We start from the raw sequence: 23,449 nt of genomic DNA on the forward strand, positions 1-23,449 counted from the left end.
ATGGAAAACTCCACAGTGAGGACTTGGCTGATCTTTTCTATGAAACTAGAAATTGGTAGGAGGTTGATGCGTAAATTGACAGCAAAAGAAATTTGGGACTGAGTTGCCAAGACATTTGATCAAGTGGGCAATTCAGCAAAGTTTTATCATCACCTCCAAATGATAAACAGGGCTAGATGTCAATTTGTGAATATTATAACAGAATGATTGGTCTATGGAAAGAATATGATCATTATAGAGACCTAAAGTTATCCAATCCTGATGATGAAGCTAAAGTCTGTTGAATTTTTGAGGAGTGGAACTTAATTCTTCTTGGAGGCTTGAACTCATAATAGAACCGATTTGAGTTCAGATTTTGGGTAAGGTCGGTCCCTCTTTCATCTTTACATGAAGTGTGTATATATCTATAGAGTGAAGAGACAAGAAGATTGGCTATGGAGATAAACCCTGTCCTGGAAAAGTCTGTTTTAGCTTCTGTCTCTCACAGAGGCAGTGGGTTTGGAGGAAGAAGACGTGGTGCTGGTCGTGGGGATGACTAGGAGTAAACTCAAATGCGAGCATTGTGGCAAGACTCGACATATTAAGCAGACATTTTGGAAGCTTCATGGTCATCCATCTAGACTATTGGTTGGTAGCTCTCAAAGTGGGAGGATAACAGGAGCTATAGCTAATACAGTTGTTACTAGCAAATAGCAATGACCCTTCAGGAAATCCTTCTCCATCAGGGCTACATACTGATGGTAGCACCCTTACTAGAGAAGAAATTGAAACCCTTTGCCATGTTATGACAAAGTTGGGATGTTCTTACACTACTACTGTCTCCTCATTTGCTCAGTCAGGCACCTCAGCTTCTGCCTTAAATGCTTCTACATCTAATACCTCCACTTCTTGGATCATTGATTCATGTGCCACACAGATCATATGACCGGTATGTCACATTCCTTTGATATCTATGCTGTCTGTTTAGGTAGAGATAAAGTTAGGATTGCCGATGGTACTCTTTCATCAATTCTTGGAAAGGCAGTTTGTAAGTTACTTCGTCATGCCTCTTGATTCAGTTCTTCCTATCCCCAACATTAGTACTAACCTTATTCCAGTCAGTCATATTTACTAAGGCTCTCTTTGGTATGCTTTTTAGTTTTGATTTTTGTCTATTTAACAAAAATCATTTGCGAAAACCATTTTTGGTCAAAACATAAAAATCGTTTGGTAACCACTACACAGAATAGATTGTAGACAAAAAAATATGTTTGGCATACCTATGTGCATAATAGTTTTTTGAAGTGGGTGGGTGGAGAGATGCCACCTTTACCCATCTTCCTTCCCAAAGCCTAAACTCAGAACCGAGTAGTTGGGTATCATCGTGCTGATTTTAATTAGTGAGCTCCAGCGAGAGCCACGAGGGCCAATGACAACCACCGTGGATTGCCTCCATTCCCCTGTCTGTGTGGAAAAAATATCAATCCCCATGGTTTCTCTTGAGTAGATGAAAGATTTATAAAAATCTAAATGCACCACTTTGAATTGGATTGATGAAGAAAAAGAAGAAGATGAAGAAGCATCATCATCGGCATCGGCAGCAGTGTTGGTGGTGACACAAGATCTCATTTTTATTTGGGAATTTGGAGGGAGAAGCAGAGGAAAACTTACTTGCATCTTCCAGAAGGTAACATTGCTGTGACAGAATATGATTGTGGAAAAAATCAAAGAAATCCACCATCAAAGTTTTTGGGAAAAACTGATCAGAAATGGATCAAATAGAAATGACCTGCCAAAAACTGTGAATCTCCATTAAATTTATAACAAGTAGAGATCCAAGACAAACAGATCAAAATAAAAATTACTAAACTCCAAACGCTATAGCCCCAGTAGATCCAAGACCACTATATTCAATTTTTCCTCTCATTGGCGTCAAGAGGGTAAGAAAAATTTCAACCAGAGCTCTAATGGCGGATGACCAGTTGGGGAAGACCTTTCCTATGAAATCTCGGTTAAAACCCACTCCAAAGAAACCCTTTTCATCTCTAGAATTGGAAATCCTTTAAGACCCAACAAATCCCAGGCCTAGTTTCCGCCATCACCTCCATTGATTTCTCTCTTGACCCACCACACGACTTCGCTGCCACATTCTCAGCCTCTGTAACCCTCTACAACTCCCGAACTCTTGAATCCAAATTCAAGATCACCTCTTTCAGCGACGTCGCTTACTCCGCCACTTTTCGCTTCGACGGTAAACTTCTGGCAGCTGGTGGCGAGTCTGGTATCATCCAAGTCTTCGACGCGAAATCAAAATCTGATCTCCACCGCAAGCTTCGTGATCACACTCTGTCACACCCCGGCCCGGTTATTAAGAGCCAAGTGTGGCGGGATGTCTCTGACATCCAACCAATCCCCAAGGATCACAAGTGCAGTACCCTATTCACAATCATTGCTCACAGATACAGTAATCAGAGGCAGCGGAAACAATTTAATTAATAGAGATAACATCATTAGTAAGAGAAGTCTAAATGATATTTCATTTATATAAATGATAAGGCTTGTGATACAACTATACAGTTCTCAAAGGTAGCACAGAGTAAAAGTATACAAGAAACTATTCTATAACTATATAAAGCATTTATAAAGCATAAAAGAGTGGGGAGGTAGCCTGGACTAGATCAGGAGGTTGCCCAATCATCATGTGCGATCAAACTCCAGCGCCGCAAATCCAACATTAGAAGTAACTAAATCACCTGAAAAAAAATAAGGATATCCACAGGGGTGAGCTCTCAACTGAGCCCAGTAAAGGGGGTACAAGCATACAAACACAATAAATCCATGATGCATGTGCTAAACTAACATGTTCCTAGCACAGATACTAAGTCTCATGGGGTATAAGTACTACTACTAGTGGTAGATGCTAACCTCGGTCCCGGAACTAACCCTTCGGTCACCCGAGCAAAACCATTCTACCACGGTGAGGACCCGCCAGTTCTGGAACTAACACATCGGACCCTGACAGACCCCCAAATGACCAACCCTGCCTGTTTATTCCCACAGCGGAATTAGGGACCCGCTAACATGGGATAGAAGATGGCATCCCGGAACTAACACATTGGTCTCTGCCACGGGTTGTCCAACACCTTTCCCCCTGTTGGTAAGGGGCGCAGTACTGGGTAATGAATATCAACCTAGCCCAGTGCAATCTAAACATGATGAGGCAAGCATGATCTGAGTTATAAATTACCGAATTCCATCATCATAAATTCACATCATATAAATAATCAATGCAAATGCAATGCAGTATATCTTTTTGCAACCTATTTTACATACAGTCTAATGCATTAAATAAAAGCTAGAAAACTACATGCTCCAGGTATAGAGGTAATGATGCATGAGTATGGCATTCAGCATAAAGTTGAAATTAATGTGATAAACACGCAGGAAATTAAGGTCGAATCCCCTTACCTGTACTTGTAGTTAGCCTAGGTGAATAAACTCCAATAGCCAGGCAAGAACAGACCAAAACAGTCCTAAATATGAGACAATAATATTTTAGATTAGTTATAGAAGGAATCCTAGGTCAGTTACCCACCAACAATCCAACAAACCGACTAGAAACAGTAGAAACAGCCCTAAACAACATACCAAACACTATGCAATAGGTTCTGGGATGGTCCAAGGTCAAGTCCCAAGGAGTCTAAGTCATAAGGGCACAAAAATGGGGGAGCCGGATGCAGACTTCCAGGGAGCCGGTCAACCGCCCCTGGGCCTGCAACAGCATCCAGGTCAGTGTCCGAATTTGGGGGTTTTGCTTCAATTGGCCAGATCTTTGCATGTATGGCCCAAATTAGGAGTTTTAACATTAATTCAAGGTGGGTCAATCTATTTTGGGTGTTCAATTTCATAAATAGTTAGTTAATTTAGGAATTTCTTCAATTAAACCTAAATTAGCTAGGTTAGGGTTTACTATACAAGTAATAGCTTCAACATTGAAGGTTTGATTAGAGTTTAACACTCAATTTCAGGTCTGATTGGGCTGGAATTAGTTAGAACAGCCCAATCTCACAACAAAATCTAATTATTCAAGCTTAACTTTGAAGCTTTAATGGAGTCTAGCCATCTTAGGTGTATTTAGACTAAACATAAACTAAACTTAGAGGAGAAGGAGAAGGATACAGCAAGGGTTCTCAGGGTTTACCAAAAATTAGAGGCAGAACAGGTGCTGGAAGCACTTCTAATGGAGATTCAAGTTCAGGTTCGGTTGTGGGAGGTAAGCCTTCAAGAGCAGCCCTTGTTCTCTCTTCTTCTCTTCTCTTTTCCCTTTTCTTTCTTCCTTCTCCAAGCTGGAACGAATTTTTCAGCTTCACTAACTTTTAATGTGTTTTGTAAATAGTATAAGAGAAGTTATATATATATATAGGATACTTAACCACTAAGGGGCAGAATGGTCATTTGGTTATAAATTATTTCTAAAATTGATTCTTTTGTATTTATTACCTTATTCCAGCTACAGATCGACGTCATGCGAAATCAGGGATGATCCGGATATGGGTAACTGTCCAGAACTACATTCCCCACTGGGGAATTGGGTCCCACGGGGTCAATTTTACTAAAATACCCTTCTAACCCTATTTGGTCGTACAAAACGTTATATAAATATATTTTAAATTATACTTACATTGAGTTTAATTAAGGGGGAGGTCCTGCAGCCTGTCCAGCCAGAAAACCAGACACAGGTAGCTCTGGTGCGGGGTCCCACAAGGTAAAAATTACTATTCTGCCCCTAATACACTAATTAATTAAAAATACAACATATATACATATAAAATGGGATTCTTAATTGGGATTCGGCCTAAGACAGAGAGAGGCTTCGCAGGCCATCAATCCAGCATGCCAAGCTTATGTGTTGTCTTCCGCTAGACACCTTAGGCTCATTTAAGGCCACGGTAGTTGGCTGATCGGAATGCCTTTACAGACGAGTCATGAGATAGGTCTGAATTTCTTAATCAAGACGGCCCACAACTTAGAGGCTAGTATGGGCAAGTTGAACCAGAACTTGAAATCACACAGAGTCCAAAAGTTCAAATTTATTCGGAAATTTGATCGGGTTTCACACACTCGCCCCGTTCGTCTCGTTCGATACCCTCGATTCGATAAGCTCCGTTCGTCTTGTTCGACCGGAAGGCTGGCAATCGACGGCGGTGATACTGTGCTGGCACTGCTGGAAAGGTAGACTGGTGAGCTCGGATTTTGGAGGGAAAAGGCAGGAAGAAGAAGATGAGGGGGCGGGTGGAGTTGCAGGAAAAATAAGAAGAATGGAAGTGAGGGATGGGGTCGTAGGAGGAAGAAGCAGACGTTGGAGGAGGAAGATCGATATTTCTAATTAAACATGGAAATGACGTTCTTACCCTTCGATTTTGAGACCTATGAGCACGTGCTCATTAAAGTCCCGCATAAATAATCGAAAGTGATTTTCAACGAAAAACCATAAACGGCTTTAGATCTCTTTTTGGTTTTTGATTTTTGATTTTTTTCAGTCTTTTTTAAATCGAAATAGGCTCCATAAATGATACCAAACACAGCCAAAAACGTTTTTGAAGGCAAAAATCAAAAATAAAAACTATACCAAAGATGGCCTAAATCCTTGAATTGTAGTGTCACCTTCTTCCCTATTCATTGTTTTACAGGAGCTAGTGACGAAGAGGACTATTGGCAGTGAACATGAGGAGAAACTTCTCTATCTACTCGATCATGTACCATAGTTGTCAAGGAGGAGATGAGAAAGTTGGAGGCTTATTTAGTGGCACAATTTGAGATTAAAGATCTTGGCACTCTATAATGCTTCTTGGGAATTGAAATATCAAGGTCTAAAAAGGGGATCTATATTTTTTTTTTAAAGGAAGTATGTTTTAGATCTTCTAAGTGAGACAGGGATGCTAGGTTGCCAAGTACCAACAACCATAGATTCCCTATTGATCAGAAGTGTAAAACCATATATTGACCTGCCTCCCAGTCATTTAAATTTCTTCTAAGTACTGGATCCCAGCTTCTAATATCCGAATTCTAAATATATAGTCAGTCACTCAAGCTTGCTCATCTCTGCAATAGCTTAAGTATAAAGGTAAGACTCCCACAGCTTTTAATCCCCACGTCTTATGTCATGCCAAATGGAAGATCCCTATTGCCCCCCTTGACTTTGATAATTTGATTCTGGCATGAAGAATCACCTGATGGCTTGATATTTATGATACCTTTCCACAGGCATATTCCATACAAGAAATTAACCTCTAGAATATTCCATTCCAGCTGTTTGGCATTCCATATTTTCACGATTACTGTTCTCCAAAGTCTTCCAAGTTCAATGCAAAACCTTCGCAATCACTAACAGAGGAAAGCCTTTTTTATAGGACTTATTCTCTTAAGATCCAACCAACAGGATCAAATAACAAAAGGGGCTGCTGGTTCGAATGGACAGCACTAGGATTTAGGTCAATTCTTAGGGTTTGGGTTGGATATTGGGAAAGGGGTTTATAGGGTATTAATGGGCAGGTCTAGGGGGTCAATATGGTATAAAAAGGTTAGGGTTTGGATAAGTTTTGAAATTCTGCAATTTTGGGCAGAATTGAATTTTAGGGTTTTGGGTTTGGGTTTTAATGGAGCAAGGAGATGAAGGGGTTAGAGTGGGAGTTTGGGGCTGAAACTTGGATCGAGTATCAACAATGATGTAAGGGATGTATGCTGAAAGTTTGGTTTGAAACTGATGGACAGATTCAAAGTTATGGAGGTTTCCTAATAGAAGTAGGAGAGAGGGGTAAAACTGTAATTTCAAACAATCGGCTGGGTGGATGGTGCTGAAATTTGAATCGAGTCTCTCTTAGGGTTTGAGGAAGACTCGATCAAATTTTTAGCAAGTTCTAATGGTTAGATTTGGTTGGGCAGAATTCTCACGAAAATCACCTTGCATGTGACCTTCTAGAAGGAAGAAGAATAGTTGCAGAATTTCTTACTTGTTGCAGGTCTTCAATGGCAACAGCTTTAAAGATGAACAATGGGGTCTCCCGATCTTCACGATGTAAGGAGATAAGTAGCAGCCCTCCCGATCTTCACGATGCAAGGAGTCGATTGGAGATCCACCAATCCCTTCCACCTTGAGATCCACAAGGATATACACTCACAAAGAGCAGCAGCAGCAATGGCAGCAAACATAAAGCTAAATTTTATTAATCAAATTCGTATTCAATGCTGGCCTCCCTTACAAACTTATATAGAAGACTCAAAAATAGACTTAGACACTAAAAAGGAATGGCCTAACCCAGTCCTTAACCTATTAGCTAACTTAAACTGACTAGGAGACTGAAATAGACTCAAAATAGAGTCCTGATCCAGCCCAACTAAACAACTAAAAGAAAAACTAATAAAATCACTTAAATTGAACCATTGGTTGAACCGGTTCAATTTAAAACACCAAATAAAAAGCTAAGTATGAAAATAAAACTAAGTATGGGAGCTAATCCCGTATGCAACCTATTTACCCATATTTGAGGCCCATAAAAGTGGCCTATTACATTAGAAACCCATGGGATCAAAAGCCCAACATGTATGTAACCCAACCCTAGACTTATTCCTAGTAAAAGAAGCCCAGTTTGGTGATAAATCTGCATCACACCCCCTGAAATTGGTTTTAGATTCAAATCCAAGGTAGTTATCTTAATTCTGCCATCCAGCTCAAAGAAAGTTCATTTTTGAATCTTTCTGTTCTCTTAGCAACCAAAGGTGGAACAGTGAATAAGGAGAGAAAATAAGTGGGGATATTTTGTGCTTACCTCCTTTTGATAAGTAATTTACTTTCCAGTGGCCGGCTTCTTCTATAATTTATCAATTAGTGGCTCCTAATTGTAACTCCAAATGGACAGAAGGGAGGTTATTGACTTTCAAAACTGCCAGCAAATCATCCACATTAGGCTCATCACAAACAGGGATAAGCTAAGTCTTTGAATAATTAATCTTCAGACCTGATATAGATTTGAAACATCTGAGAAATACATCCCAGCATTGGAGTTGTCTATGAGAAGCCCCAACAAGATATAAGCATCTCATCAGTGAACTGAATATGTGACATGGGAAGGAAGTTCCATTTTTTTAATTTGAAAACCTTCTACATACTGTCCATCTATGGCTTTGCTTAACAGTTTACTAAGAACTTCGGTAACCAAAGTGAATAAGGAAGGAGAAAGAGAATCTTTTGACCAAAGGCCTCATGTTAGATGGAGTTGCTTTTGGGAACTCCATCCATGATAACAGAAAAGCTGGCTGAGGAATAAGAAGTCTTCATCCAAATTCTCCATTTCTCACCACTTTCATGATGTGCTGCAAAAAACCCAGTATACATGATCAGAAGCATTCTCCATATCCAATTTACAAACAACCCAGCTTCTCCCCCTGCAAAGTCTAGAGCCATCAATGTCCTCACTAGTCATCCAAAATTTGATGACCTCCAACGAAAGCCCCCTTGTACATTAGACGCCACCTATTGAAGTGCATCCTTCTTTCAGGCAAGGTTCTAAATCTCGTTTCGAGGTTTCGACACTGGGTTTCAACCCTGGGCCTCCCCGGGTTTCGTTTCTGCCAGGCCCGTAACCAAGACAACTCAGAGATCTTGGTCTGTTTTGACATGAGATTTAGTTCTAGTGATGACAAACTCCTACTATAATTGTGGTTTCATGAAATGCTTCATACTATGCCCTGATCTCTGTGATATCTTTCACTCATTTCTTTGTGTCTTCTGTTCTGACTTTCTATTGCAGTTCCTTCAAGCCTTGAATTCAGGAGCTTTTGATATTTATTTTTTTCGAAGGGTGCTTACAAATTGCATGTTTGGCCAGAGAGTTTAGCCACCAATCACCGATGACCAGTTAGACTTTGCTGTGACATTTTTTCAGTTCAATCTTCGATCATTATCTTAAGTTGTGAGACAGACAAGTTCCAAAATGCTAGGTCCAACATGGTAGAAAAACTAAGCCAAAGGCAGTGGGGGCTGACCCTTGCCCCTGGTGTTCATCTTTATGGTGTTCCCATATAGTCCCTTGAATTTCAATCACCACTAATATAAGAATGCTGCTTTTCTGTGTGATTCAGTTATTTATATTATGCTCGTGGTACTATAAATATCATGCTGGTTTTTTTTATTACATTATTCAGTTACATATTATATATTTTTATCTGTACGAGTCTCAGGTTCTATTTGAGTATCTAGTTAGTTTGGTTGCGGAAAAAATTATCAAAGTGTTATCTAGTCATTTTCAACTTTTTCAGCAGTTTCTTCTTTGTTGTGTTGCAGGACTCTCTCCTTTCCCTTAATAGGTTGAGAGAAGAAGTTGATATAGAGAAGAGTAGAGCAAGACATGACGACCCTAGTCATGAGAAAGATTTAGAAGTATGCATTAGAGCGAAAAACAATGCATGGGTTATTGCAAGGGTTACAAGGGGGAAAGAACTTTATATGGTCTTAGAAAAGGCCGATGAAACACTTCTTTATGCCTCCGATGCAGTTGAGAAGTTCAGCAACAAGTAGGCACATTTCTTTTTTGCTTTGCTATTTGATTTATGCATCTACATCAAACCTTCTCATTCATTTTTATTTTTTTTTGATGAACTGAAAAAACTTCATTTAGAGAAAGATCTCAAAATCTTGGGTTACATCAGCATGTAGACAGTTAGTTCGTGCAGCTTTGGCTAGCTGATGTGCAATATGGATGTAAGGTCTTGGTTTTAAGGATACAAACCACATCAAATTTAAGTAGTACAGTCTTGATATCAAATAAAATTGAAAAAAGTTCCCACGGCCAGGGATGTTTGGAATGGTTCTCTAGCCAATGAACCATGTTGAGAGAGTCCATCCAAACTTCTATGCTCCGTCTTCCCAAAGAAATTGCACTGTTGAGTCCTTGGTAGATTCCTCTGGCTTCTGTTTCTTGTGCTGTACCTGTGCATCCAAAATCCATCATTGCTGAGATAACTTTCTGGTTAGAAATAAGGATTGCAGACCAGCCCCCAAGTGAAGTTGTCGAATCAAAGCTCCCATCCGTAATAATAATGCACTTCTCTGTGGAGGGTAAGAGGTAATAGAACTCCATGGTTGGGGGAGTATAGATTTGTGAGTGTTCCATTGGTTCCTCCTCATGTTGTGTTAAAATTCTGAGGTCTCTTTCCCATCTTTGAATACTCCTTAGGATTAATTGTGGATTTGGTTTGATTCCTTGAAAAACCAGAAGGTTCCTTGCATACCATAAGAAATACCCAGTAATGCTAGCCACACTACGTATTACCTGTATTTGCTGCTCTGAAAGATTTTGATGCAGGATTAAGGATGTAAAAAGATGCTGTAAGTCATCAAACCTGAGAGATTCAGTTCTCAAACGTAGTGAGCCAGCTGCCCAGATTCTTTTAGTGAAGTCACAAGAGACAAAAAAATGGCAATCTGTTTCTTCTTTTTGCTTACAAAAGGTGCATAGTCGGTCCACCAAAGGTATGAATCGACACATCTTGGATTTCCAAACAAAGAACTTGAATTTCTGATGGATTTTGAGGCTCCAAATCATTTTCCAAAGTTTGGTGGAGTGGTGATGTCCCTGAGTGAGGGAGCGGGCAGCAATTTTTGTTGAGAATTTTCCTTATTTAGACAGGGTTGTGATAAGGAAATCTGGGCGGGGGTGGTGTGGTAAGGGGATTTGTAATATGGCTTGGGTGATAGTGGTGGGGAAAAGGGATAGGAGCAAAGGTTTATTCCAAGTTTGGTTTATAATTAGGTCACTCACCTTACAATAAAAGGGGTTAAGGGTGTTAGTACTAGGGAGATGTGGTATCCAGGGGTAGTCCAGATTACATGTGGACCTTCCATCACCACTTTTCCAACAAATCATGTTATGTAGATCAGATAAGACTGAGCAGATGCCACGCCAGATCCAAGACCCAGTTTTCTTATAGGCAGAGGTAGGAGAGAGAAAGGGTGTATTTGGAAAATATCTGCCTTTCAAAATCTGTATCCAGAGAGGTTGAGTGTCAGTAATAACCTTCCAGCCCAGCTTCATAAGAAGTTCCTTATTGTGAGTTTTGGAAGTTCCAAGTCCAAGTCCCCCAGCAGATTTGGGCGTGCAAATGAAAGCCCAAGAGATTAAACTTAGATTTCTCTGTTCTTTTTTCCCTCTCCAGAAGGCAGCATTGATAGTATCAAGTTGGTTACAAATTGAAGTTGGAAAGAGGAAGCAGGACATAAGGTATGAGGGAATAGAGTTCAAAACCGACTTAATAAGAGTAGTCCGACCTGCTTGGGATAGAAGATGACTACGCCAATGTCAGTTTGTGACGAACTCGAAGGACAACATGAGAGAGGCAGGCTTTTTTTGACAGGGGAGGGAATAGTGGTGTACCAAGATATTTTGCATTAGAGTCCATTTCTCGAATCCCCAACATGTTCTGTATAGTCTTTTTCTTGGAGTCGGGGATATTGCTACTAAAGAAGATGCTGCTCTTGCCCAGATTGATTTTCTGGCCTGAAAGATCTTCAAAAAGATTAATGATAGATTGGAGGGTAGCAATATCATCTTGATTAGCACGGCAGAACAGAAGGGTGTCATCAGCAAAGAAGAGATGGGTTATCTCAGGTGCCCTTCTAGCAACTTTTATACCTCTGAACAGATTCATACCCTATAAGTTTGAATCAGTCTAGAGAAGCATTCCATGGCAGTAATGAAGAGGTAAGGGCTTAGGGGGCATCCTTGACATAAACCTCGAGATGGTTCAAAGTTAGCAAAACAGCTGCCTCAATTTTTGAAGGAGAAAGAGCAGGAAAAAAGTTTGCATAAGAGGTCACACCACAAATCAGGGAAGCCAAGGAATTAAAAAATTGCTCTAATGAAGCCCCATTCAAGACGGTCATATGCTTTGGACATATCAAGTTTGAGGGCAATATAGCCTTGTTTCCCTTTTTTCTTCTTTTTAGGTAGTGGAAAATTTCATGGGCAATAATGATGTTATTAGAATTTTGTCTGCCCTAAACGAAAGCAGATTGGATTGGTGAGATGAAAGAGTTGAGTAGAGGTTTGAGTCTTGTTGCAAGGATTTTGGTTAGAATCTTATATGATACATTGCAAAAACTAATGGGCCTAAAGTCCTCAACATTACAAGCATTGGGTTTCTTTGGAAACAAGGTTAAGAGGGTATGGTTGTGTTCGGGAGGGAGGAATTGGGCACCGAAAAAATCACGGACAAGTTTAAATACATCATCTTTGACATAGTCCCAGTGGTGCTGATAAAAGAATGCCGGAAACCCATCAACACCAGGTGCTTTGTACGCCCCTAGGCTAAAAACAACCTTTCTAATCTCATCTTCAGTTGGAATGTAGATCTAGTAGTCCGCTTGTGAGGCGATGATGCAAGGTTGGAACAGGCTTGCAACAAAATCGGGGTCAAGGGGGTTGGAAGAGGTGTATAATTGTTGGAAGAAGGTGGAGAATTTGATGGCAAGGAGAGGTGGGTCGGAGATTTTTCCTCCATCATCACCAATCAGAGAAATAGAGTTATGAGATCGGATATTCCCTTTTGCAAGAGAATGATAATACTTGGTGTTTCAATCTCCATCAATGATGTAGGATGCTCTTGATTTTTGCATCCAGAAGAGTTCTTCGGCTTTGAGAAGTGTTTGAAGATTTGTCTCAGTTTCAGCCAGAAGTGAGACATTTGCTTCAGAGGGGGGAAGGCTTTCAAGATGATGGATAAGGTCAAAGAGGGATTGTTTAAGCAAAGGGATGGATTGGAATTCGGTTCTATTCCAATGTTTGAGGAGATTGGAAAAACCAAAGAGCTTGGTTGGAAGATTATCATACACCTCAGAACACCAATGGGATTGAAAGAAAGCATTGAACTCTGGGTGTTTAGTCCAAGCAGCTTGGTAATGGAAAAGTTTCCGAAAAGACCTAATCACCGGAGAAGTGTTTAGGAGTAGGGGTTTATGATCAGAACCAGTAGAGGGTAGGGTAGAAAGGGAGGCATTGGGCCAGTGACTTAACCATTCAGGTGAACCTAAGCATCTGTCCAGATGTTCCAAGATCAGATTTGGTGGTTTTTGTTTATTAGACCAGGTGAACCAAGAGCCAGCAGGATGAAGTTCATCCAAAGTAAGGGATGAGATAAGGGAAGAGAGCTTTTCAGAGGAGAAGTGAAAAGCAGGTGGTGATTTCCCACCAAGTTTATCCCCAACACCCAATAATTCATTAAAATCTCCAATGATGACAAAAGGTTCGGGGATATCATTTAAAAATTTTGATAAAGAAGCCCAAAAAATAGCTCATTCCGACATTCTTGGTGGGGCATATAAACACACAAGACGCCAATTCAAATTAGAGACAGGGTCAGTGATATAGAAACAAACAAATCTATTTCTAATATCAACATGTCGGATAGTGAGAGTAGGTTTTCCCAAAACCCACAGTCCCCCACCAAACCTCTAGAATCAGTTCCTGCAGAAAAAGCATAAGAAGAATAAAACTTTCAAGAGTGTGGTAAAACACTCTTGAAGCCGAAGAACTCTTCTGGACCACTAATCAGTAATCAATAGGTTCTGGAAAAGTGAAGAGAATGGCTTTCCTTTCCTTCGGCGATCTCGGTCTTCTGTTTTCTTCTTACGTTCTGCTCGCCTCCCCCTTCTCTAAGCACTAACTTTCTTTCTGGTTCCCTGCGCTACATCTATTGCTTGCTGAGGATCTCGCTCGTCAAACCAGAGGATTCAGGTTTCATCTCGGCGGTGTCTACAGGTTCTTTTGGTTGGTGTTAATGGATTTGCTTCAGGTATGTCTGGTTCGTCCACTTTTTGTTCCCCTTGACATCCCATACCCTCCTCAACCCTCCCTCTCTGTTATTGCCTTCTTCCTGTCTTCCCTTTCTTCCACATCTTTTCATTTTCTACCATACAATCCAGCCCTTGTCATTTCAGGTATTTACTTCTCGCTGTTTTTGCTTTGGCCTTCAACAGCTTTTTTGACTATCTTGCTTCTCCCATCCTCACCCCTTACTCTCCCGTTTCTTGGGCTTAAAGTTTTCTTTATTAGTATAGCTACCTTCTGTGTTCTTGGGACCCATTTCTGCTTTCATCCACCCCTTCTATATAATTGTATCCGTCCCCCCCGTTCTGTTTTTTGCTATTTTTAACCCAGTTTCGATCCTTAGTTTTCTTTTATTTCCTGTCCGTTATTCTCTTCTTACCTCTATCTATCTTTCTACTTTTGTTCCTCCTTCTCCCATCTCATTGGAAAATATCAAACCACCACTGCGACCACCTTTTCCTTGTGGTCCCACAAAAAAAGAAGAAAGTGACAGGTTCATATTCCCCCCCTAAGAAAGGCACTACTTTCTGTTTCGACAAAGTTAAAGACACTCAGGAAGGTTCTGCTTCCTCTTCCCCCCTCCAAGGCTCCACCACCCCTGTCACCTCTGAATCCTGCTTTATATGGCTATGTTGTGGGTTGCTCCAAACCTTCAACTTTGGGCAACCATCTTGTCTCACTCTGGGACTCTTTCAACCTTCGTAGGGTACTGGTTTTCGAAGATGGTACGTTTGAGGTTGCTTTCCACGGTCGTTCAGACTGTGATAAAATCCTTGAACTGTCTCCTTGGTGGTTTAACAATTTTGTCCTCCACATTCTCCCAGATCCTCCACTTAGTAATGAACACCAAAATAGTAGTACAAGTTTTCCACTTTGGATCCAACTTATTTCTATTCCCCCCGAGTGTTTTAGTAATCCTTTCATCTCCAAAGCGGCTTCGGCCATCGGAATCCCTTCCTCTGTGGATCTTAACTGGGAGTCTCATAATCTTCCACCCTACTCTGCTCGTGTTAAAATCTGTCCCCAAGCGGTGTCCCATCTCACAATTCATTGCAATTGTTACCCCTGAAGGCTCTTTTCACACAATCAACCTGAAGTATGTGTTAGAGTTTATGTAATAAGGGTAGTTTGGGCATATTAGTCTAGTGTCTTATTTACTTATTATGTATTTTCTTATTTTACCTTTTACCTCCCTAGGGAGATGGTTGTAATTTACTATTTTCATATTAGTGAATCAAATAGGGGAGAAGAAGAAACTCTCCACTGATTCGGTTGTCATCTCTTTTTCTCTTCTTCTCTTCTTACTTTCTATCTTCTCCTCTTATCTTTTGGATTAATATTACACCATTTCCAACTTGGTACCAGAGCACTCTGATTCTGGTTTGAGAGTCGTTCTACACTTAGCTTCCTTGTATCCTTCTTTGGAACCCTAGAAAATGTAGAGGGTTCCAATAGGAGGTTATACCATGTAAAGAAATACACAAAAGTAATCTAATGAAGTTCTCTCATCATCAAGAAGGTCATACAAAAGAAGTTTGAGAAGTTTGAAGACCATTCAAAGAAGACATTTGGCTGTTTGCAGCTCAAATCGAAGAAAAACAGCCCAGATTACTGTTCCGTGAACAGTAACCCGAGAACTGAAAATGCTCTCCTTCTTCCTCATTAGAGCTTTGTTGGAGTTGGTACCTAGCCCATTGAAGTCGTCTTAGGGCCCCCTTTCAAACCCCCAAAAGTTTGGTTGCGAAGGAAGACAGCCCCAGGTCTGCAACTTCTTTTTTTGGCTGCTGCTACAGTAAATCCGCCAACTTTCTCTTCAATCTGTGGTTTCTCTCTCATCAAGCCACCATTTGCAACATGGCTAGGCTCATTTGAATTTCCCAAGGAGTGGGAATCTTTGGTTTGTGGTCTTGATTCTTGAGGTTGGGAGTTAAAGGTGCATCACTCCTTTCTATCAGTTTCCCTCAGTATCACCAGGTTTGCCTTTTTTTGATATTTTTGGTCTGAAATGGTGGTGTAGTTGTGCTTAGTTCTTGGTGGTTGGTTCATGAAGTTATATGGAGTTTGTTTGTTGGTTTGAGGCGAAGTTCTATTGCACACAGCATGGTTGAGTGGCTTCCCTTCATTTTTTTTCACTAGTTTATCACTGCAGAATTTTTTCTTACTCCTTGGAAAGAAGGATTTGGGTAGAAATTATCCCTACTTTGTTTGCCTATCATGTCAGAGGACAAACGAAGAGGCCAAGGGCTTCTTGGTGTTAATGAAGAAAGTAGTTTGAGCTTCTCCAGTTGTGGTGTTGAATTTCTTTGAGTTGTTTGCCTTGTTTGGTGCTGGATTGTTTTCGTTTTTTTTTGGTTGAGAGTATACTCCCCATTGGATTTAAGTATCATTTCCTTTTTTTTGGGTATTCCTACATTATGTCAGTTCTTGGAGGAAGAAGCCAAGGTCCACCCTAAGGAAATGACAGAGATAGGTTCCACTGTGACCATTGTGGGAAGTCTGGACACATGAGAGAGAGATGTTGGATACTTTATGGTTGTTCCCCTGGTATGCACGGCAGCAAAAGAGGGGGTGCCAAAACATGCTCCTTGATGCCTGAGGTTGAACCTAAGAGATCTTCATATGGACTACAGACAGACACCACACCGCTCACTCAGGAGTCAGGATAATATTGCAGCATTTCGCAGAGTTTTGCCATATCTAGATAGCCCTACACTTGCAGTGCCAGATTCTTTAGCTTTCACTTTACAGGCCTCTACATCTGGCCCTTCCACTACCTCTACATGGATTATTGACTCTGGAGCCACTGACCATATGACCGGCACTTCTCAGTGTTATGACTCCTACTCTATCTGTTCTAGTAAGGACAAGGTTAGAGTTGTTGATGATTCCCTTTCCTCTATTTCTGGTAAAGGTAGTGTTCGTGTCACTTCTATCTCGATTGACTCTGTTCTTCATGTTCCTCAGTTTCATACTAACCTCTTATCTGTGAGCCACCTAACCAAATCCTTGAATTGTTCTATCACTTTTTTTCCATCTCATTGTGTTTTTCAGGATTTGGTGACAAAGAAGGTAATTGGCAGAGAACGTGAGGAAAAGGGACTTTACCTACTGCTCAGTCCTATGCATGTGGGCGTAATGACAATAGTACTGTTGACTCTGTGATATTGTGGCATCAACGTTTGGGCTACCCTTCTTTTGGGGTTATGAGAACAAAACTGCCCCACTTGTTTTCTTCCATTCCTTCTTCCCATGTGTTTCAGTGTGAACCCTGTTTGTTTGCCAAACATTGTCGTTCTCCTTATCTTTATCAGGGTAATCGATCCATTGTTCCCTTCCATAGTGTGCACTCTGATGTTTGGGGGCCTTCCCCCACTACTTTGTTTGGCTATCGCTATTTTGTTTCCTTTGTTGACTACTATTCCAGGGCAACTTGGACCTTTTTGTTGAAACAAAAAAGTGAGGTCTATGATGCCTTTAAAGATTTTTATCAGCTCATTCATACTCAGTTTTGTACTCACATTCAAACAGCTCGTTCTGATAAAGGGGGGGAGTATATGTATGGGGGGCTTCAACAGTTTTTTACTGATCATGGCATTATCCATTAAGTTGCTTATGTGGACATCCCTCAATAGAATGGGGTGGCTGAAAGGAAAAATCGTCATTTGTTGGAAGTCACTAGAAGTCTCCTATTTGGCATACATGTTCCAAAAACCTTTTGGTCTGAAGCTCTTCTTACTGCTTCCTTTTTAATCAATCGCATGCCCACTAAATTTCTGGGCTCTAAATCCCCTTTAGACTTGTTGTCTCCTCAGAATTCTGCTTTCTCTCTTCCTCCCAAGGTGTTTGGGTGTGTCTGCTATGTCCATGTCAACAAATGTTCTAAGCTTGACCCCAAGGCACTCAAATGTATTTCCTTGGATATTCCTCCTCTACCAAGGGGTATAAGTGCTACCATCCCTCTTCTCGAAGGCGACTTTTCTCAAAAGATGTTACCTTCTTTGAATCTATACCTTTCTTTGCTTCTTCTCAACACCCTCTTCAGGGGGAGAATAGTGGAAATGAAGAGGCTGTCTCTATCCCTTTCCTCCTACCTTTGTCTACTTCTCCATTTCTATTGATATTAGGAAACACAAAGAAGGGGCTGTTGTTGATACTGATACTCATTCCGGTGATAATGCTAGCAATGAAAAAGAAGGGACTACTGTTGAAAATGGTTCTGGTAATGAGAAAGGTTACCACATTAAATATAAAAGAGGTGAAGGCTTGCATAATACAGGACAGAAGACCTGCCAAGAGCCCTCTTTGGATCCACATCCTGAGATACATCCTCCTCAGTCAGGTAACATCTCTTCTCTTCCTTCTGATTTAGACCTTCCCATTGCTACTAGAAAAGGAAAAAGAGCTTGCACTAATCCTGTAGCCCAGTTTGTTTCCTATGATGGTCTCTCTCCTACAGGTGTTGCCTTCACTGCTGCCCTCTCTTTTATTTCCATCCCAAAAAATGTCACTGAGGCCATGTCTGACCCAAAGTGGAAGCAAGCCATGTCTGAGGAAATGATAGCCTTTGAGAAGAATTGTACTTGGAAACTCGTTGATCTTCCCAGGGGAGAGTTCCAGTTGGATGCAAATGGATCTACACAGTCAAGTACCGATCAGATGGTACGACTGAGAGATACAAGGTCCGGCTGGTGGCTAAAGGTTACAGTCAGGTGTATGAGATCGATTATCAGGAGACATTTGCTCCTGTGGCAAAGCACAGCTCAAGAAGAGTTCTTTTATCTTTGGCGGCTAATCAAGATTGGCCATTGTATCAGTTGGATGTAAAGAACGCTTTCCTCCATAGTGATCTAGAAGAGGAAGTGTACATGCGAACTCCACCTGGCTTCAAGTGTCCCTCAGCTGAAGGGGGAAAGTGTGCCTACTCAAGAAGGCACTATATGGTCTCAAGCAGTTCCCGAAGGCTTGGTTTGAGAGGTTTAGACATGCCATTTTGAAAAAAAGGGCATTCCCAGAGCCAAGCTGACCACACTTTATTTACCCGGCGAGATAATGGTACCATCACAGCACTTATTGTCTATGTTGATGATATTGTAGTGACTGGAAATGACAGGGCTGAGACAGCTAGGCTGAAGACCTATTTGGCTCAACAGTTTGAGATTAAAGATTTGGGTCCCTTAAAGTACCTATTGGGTATTGAAGTGTCAAGGTCCAAGAAGGGAATAAATATATGTCAAAGCAAGTTTGTCCTAGACTTGTTGAAAGAGATAGGGATGTTGGGTTGCAAACCAGTAAACTCTCCTATTGATCAGAATCATAAGCTAGGAGAAGACTGTGGACCTTCTCTTGTTGATGCAGGGAAATACCAGATGCTTGTAGGGAAATTGATCTATCTCTCTTTGACTCGCCCAGATATCACCTATGCAGTTGGGGTGATGAGTCAGTTTATGCATGCCCCGAAGAGTGGGCACTTGGATGCTGTTTACCGGATCCTCAGAGACTTAAAGTCCTCTCCAGGAAAAGGTCTCTTATATGCCAAGAACAATCATTTGAGAATTGAAGGCTACATTGATGCTGATTGGGCTGGTTCAGTTTCTGACAGACGATCTACATCTGGCTATTGTACTTTTGTGGGTGGTAGTATGGTCACATGGAGGAGTAAAAAGCAACCAGTTGTGGCTTGGTCAAGTGCAGAGGCAGAATTTAGAGCTATGGCTCATGGAGTATGTGAACTTCTATGGTTGAGACGGCTGGTCCAAGAGTTGGGATTTGATACTGAGGAACCTATGAGAATCTGTTGTGATAACAAGGCTGCCATTAGCATAGCACACAACCCTGTGCAACATGACAGAACAAAGCACATTGAAGTGGACTGCCATTTCATCAAAGAGAAGATTGACTCAGGACACATTTGTTCTCCTTTTGTTAAGACAGGCGATCAGTTAGCAGACATCTTTACCAAGGGGCTCATACCTCATCAGTTCAGTACCCTGTTATGCAAGCTGGGAATGTATGACTTTTATTCTTCAGCTTGAGGGGGAGTGTTAGAGTTTATGTAATAAGGGTAGTTTGGGCATTAGTCTGGTGTCTTGTTTACTTATTTTGTATTTCCTTGTTTTACCTTTTTCCTCCCTAGGGAGATGGTTGTAATTTAATATTTTCATATTAGTGAATCAAATAGGGGAGAGGAAGAAACTCTCCACTGATTCGGTTGTCATCTCTTTTTCTCTTGTTCTCTTCTCTCTTTCTCTTACTTCCTATCTTCTCTTATCTCTTGAATTAATATTACACCATTTCCAAATTCCAACTGTATGAGGTGTTCCTGTATTGTTTTCGGTGTGGACGCTAACCCACAGCCTCCCCGAGTGCCCAGGTAATGATGCTGCATTCCAGGAGCCTAAATCTGCTGAACATTTCAAATTAATGGAGATGTTCCCTGACTGGCCCGATGCTAAAACACCTGGTAGTACCACCACCCCTCTCAGTACTCCTTCCACTACCCCTGCACTACACAAGTCCACCTCTTTACCATCCTCCTTACCAATTAACCACACTGCATCCCCCCCACCCTTACCATCCGATAAGGGTGCGCTCTCAAGCCCCGAGGAAGAGGAAATCCCACCCTCTCCCCTACCTGAACCCACCGCTACCCCTCAAACCATCCAGCCTATTTCGCCACCCCCATACCCCACCTGTTGCCAATCCCATTATCGAAGACTTAATCCCTCCACTCGCACCTGAAATTGAAAACCTTGACTCGCTCTGGACTGAGGAGCTCTGTCATGACATCTCTAGTGTCCTAAACCTACTCCCCCCTCTTTTCCAACACCTTCCCCCCCCCCCTGAGTTCGTCCCTCTAACCCCCTACTTTGAAACCTTCTATCCACATGTCTTGGTTGATACCTATTTTGCCCAGTCCACCTGGCAGCTTGATCCAACACTAGGCCCACAATACTTTAACTTTACCCCTGACTTTACCTTTATACCAACCCCACCTCCTAACCCCCCTTCCTTTAACCCACTTCTTTACTCTCCCATACCTGGGTTAAATATCTCTCACCCCTCAGCCATAAATATTTTCTATTCTTTCAATCCTTTTCCGCCTCACAACCAAACAACATCCCTTTATATACTCAAACCTCTTCCCCTTCCCCCCCCCCCCCCTCGTCCCCTCTCTCATCCCTCCACCCTCCTGTTCCCTCATTCCCTAACCCTATTCCCAAACCTCTCACCCCAACCTCAGCCTCTCTTTACCTGCGACACCAAACCACCACCCCCGCCCTCGCATCTCACTCCCCCCTCACAACAGACCCACCCTACTTGTAGGAGAAGGAGAAAAGCGCCACAAATCCGCTTTCTCCCTCTTCTGGAACGACTCCGAGCCCGGAAAAAGGGGAATAGGTGGTGGGATAATCTTTCTCTGGAGGATGTGTGTAAGATGGCGGGTTCTTTCTGCAATACCCAATCCACTTCACCACACTTGATAAACATGAAAATGAGGAGCTGCTATCTGCACGAGATGATAAAGGGAAGGCTAAACGCAAGAGAGATGATTCCTCTGATGAAAGTGATGATACCTCGGAACTTGGCCTGTTTGAGAAGCTCTCCACCAACCTGATTGAGATGTCAAAAACTCCTGAACTACTACCTGACCATATGAAAAATCTGGTTTGAGAGCTGAGATCTGAAGCAGAGCACCATCAATCTTCCCAGAAGAAGCGTACAGTACGCATTGGTGAAGACCTTGGGACTAGTAACGAGCGCAGGGAACTGGAATCTTCTCCCACTCCGGTAACTCTTCCAATTCGAAATTTTAGTTTTCATGATTTTGCTGCTGTATTTTTTACTCTCTTTTTTGGTATTTGTCTGATGTACTTTAAATTAGCATCTCGTTTCCTTATTCGATTCCCCCCAATAACTTTACAGTGATGATTATTTTTAGCTGGAAAGTTAGGGGTCTTCGTAGTAAGACTACCCATCGCATTCTCTCTTCTCGTTTCCTTATTCAAACTTACTGTTCCAGATTTTTATGTTTTAACCTCCTCATTCATGGTTAGTCTTTCCAGTGATCATTCAAGCAAAAACTACAAAAACTCCCATTCCCTTCTTTCAAGTCGAGATAAATGCTCTCTGATCTGACTTGGGAAGAACTCTTTGCTTCATAACCAAACATGTGACATGGGCAATTTATCCTTGACGTATATTCTGGATCCTATTAGTGTTCTTATACCTCTTATTACATGAACAGTTAAATATTCCATCCAGAAATTCCTTTTATATTACTTGAAAAATGTAAGACTATAATTCCAGAAATTTACCTTCTTGGTAATAAACTAGGTAACCATCATTACTTATTCTGCCACATTAAGCTGCTTTATTTCAATTGCTTCCTTATGTCTAACGTAGCGTACAGACCAATTGTTGGTTTCAGAGTTGAAAGTGCCCAAAGACAATTTCTCATCCGGACTTAAAATGTATGAGAAATGCAAGCGTAGAGCCTAGGTCATTTCCAAATTCTTAGGTGCATTTTTGTCTGAATCCAGCTGGCCAGCTGACTTGGGGGTTATTTTTCCTTAGATTCATGGTATCAAATATCGATATATGTATTGACCATACCGGTCTAATACATATTGGATTTTGGGCTTTGGATACAATACAGAGACAAAATGTAGAGGAAAAACGTAAGGGCCAATACATGGGGCTGTATCGACCCGTATCGGTCGATACAACTCAATACAAAAGCCTGTTATCAACTATCAAGACAACCAGAGTTCTGGCCTTCTGAGGATGTGCTCTGCTGTAAAAAGAAAAGAAAAACAAAAGGAATGGAGGGGTTGAAAAGCAGTGTATGAGAGAGAGGGTAAGAGGAATTAGCAGTAGCAACTGCTGTCATTGGCCACTGCTGGAGGAGGACAAGAAGAAGAAGATGATGATGATGATGATGAGAGAGAGAGAGAGAGAGAGAGTGTGTATGTGCTCACCTCTATTATCATGCAAACCACTTCGCCTGTGCTGCCACAGACATATTTTTAGTAGAGTCAATGTGCCTGTGCGGCGACTTAGCCAATGCCTGACAAAGGCAAGCCTAAGGCCATTCAAGCCATCTTGATATTCACCCAACCTAATTTAACAACAGTCGACGGAATAATGCTTGTTGAGGCTCACTCGACCTAGCCCACTATGATGCTTTACTGCTCACCAAATTATCCCTCTTCGTGCAGCCCATCACTAGTGGCACTCCAACTCGAGGCAACACCAAACCAATTGCGCCCCAGGTGTGGTAACAAGCCCACTTGAATCGCACAATGCATACCGACAGTTTGCCAAGCCAATGGCACACTCGCCCATGCTGTATCACCACTGTCACCCATCGTTAGCTAGTAGAGAGCAACACACAGACACGCCCAAGGTAGGACGAACCCAAGCCCCGCCAAGGGTAGGCACACCCGCATGCAAGACACGGGATAGCTCACTCGCTCAAGATCATGTGCTGCAGTCGAACACACAGATAATTGGTGCTAGTAGCATCATAATCCCAAACCTCTACCTACCGGTGGTACGCCATGAAAATGCCTTCTGTTGTACATGGTCCC

At 41.6% G+C, this 23,449-nt stretch overlaps 1 protein-coding gene and 1 long non-coding RNA gene across 7 annotated transcripts in view; one reads left to right on the top strand and one right to left on the bottom strand.

Annotated features, from left to right (window-relative positions):
• The window catches only part of LOC122667145 (vacuolar fusion protein CCZ1 homolog B-like), a 64,415-nt gene that overhangs the window by 36,351 nt on the left and 4,615 nt on the right, over positions 1-23,449 (top strand). For 4 of the 6 annotated variants that reach the window (XM_043863352.1, XM_043863351.1, XM_043863350.1 and 1 more), the window contains one exon: positions 9,320-9,549. In XM_043863352.1, the coding sequence (XP_043719287.1) occupies positions 9,320-9,549 (230 nt within the window). Of the gene's footprint in view, positions 1-9,319; positions 9,554-23,449 lie in introns of those variants that run through there. The other 2 variants (XR_006333762.1, XM_043863354.1) reach the window with 2 other exon arrangements.
• LOC122667146 lies at positions 5,155-22,524 on the bottom strand. Its single transcript, XR_006333763.1, has 3 exons — positions 22,514-22,524; positions 22,175-22,177; positions 5,155-5,224 (listed from the first exon to the last, which is right to left on the bottom strand). It is a non-coding gene; the product is annotated as an uncharacterized LOC122667146 (long non-coding RNA).

The sequence above is a fragment of the Telopea speciosissima genome, chromosome 7 (genome assembly GCF_018873765.1).
Source record: "Telopea speciosissima isolate NSW1024214 ecotype Mountain lineage chromosome 7, Tspe_v1, whole genome shotgun sequence".
Lineage (NCBI taxonomy): Eukaryota > Viridiplantae > Streptophyta > Magnoliopsida > Proteales > Proteaceae > Telopea > Telopea speciosissima.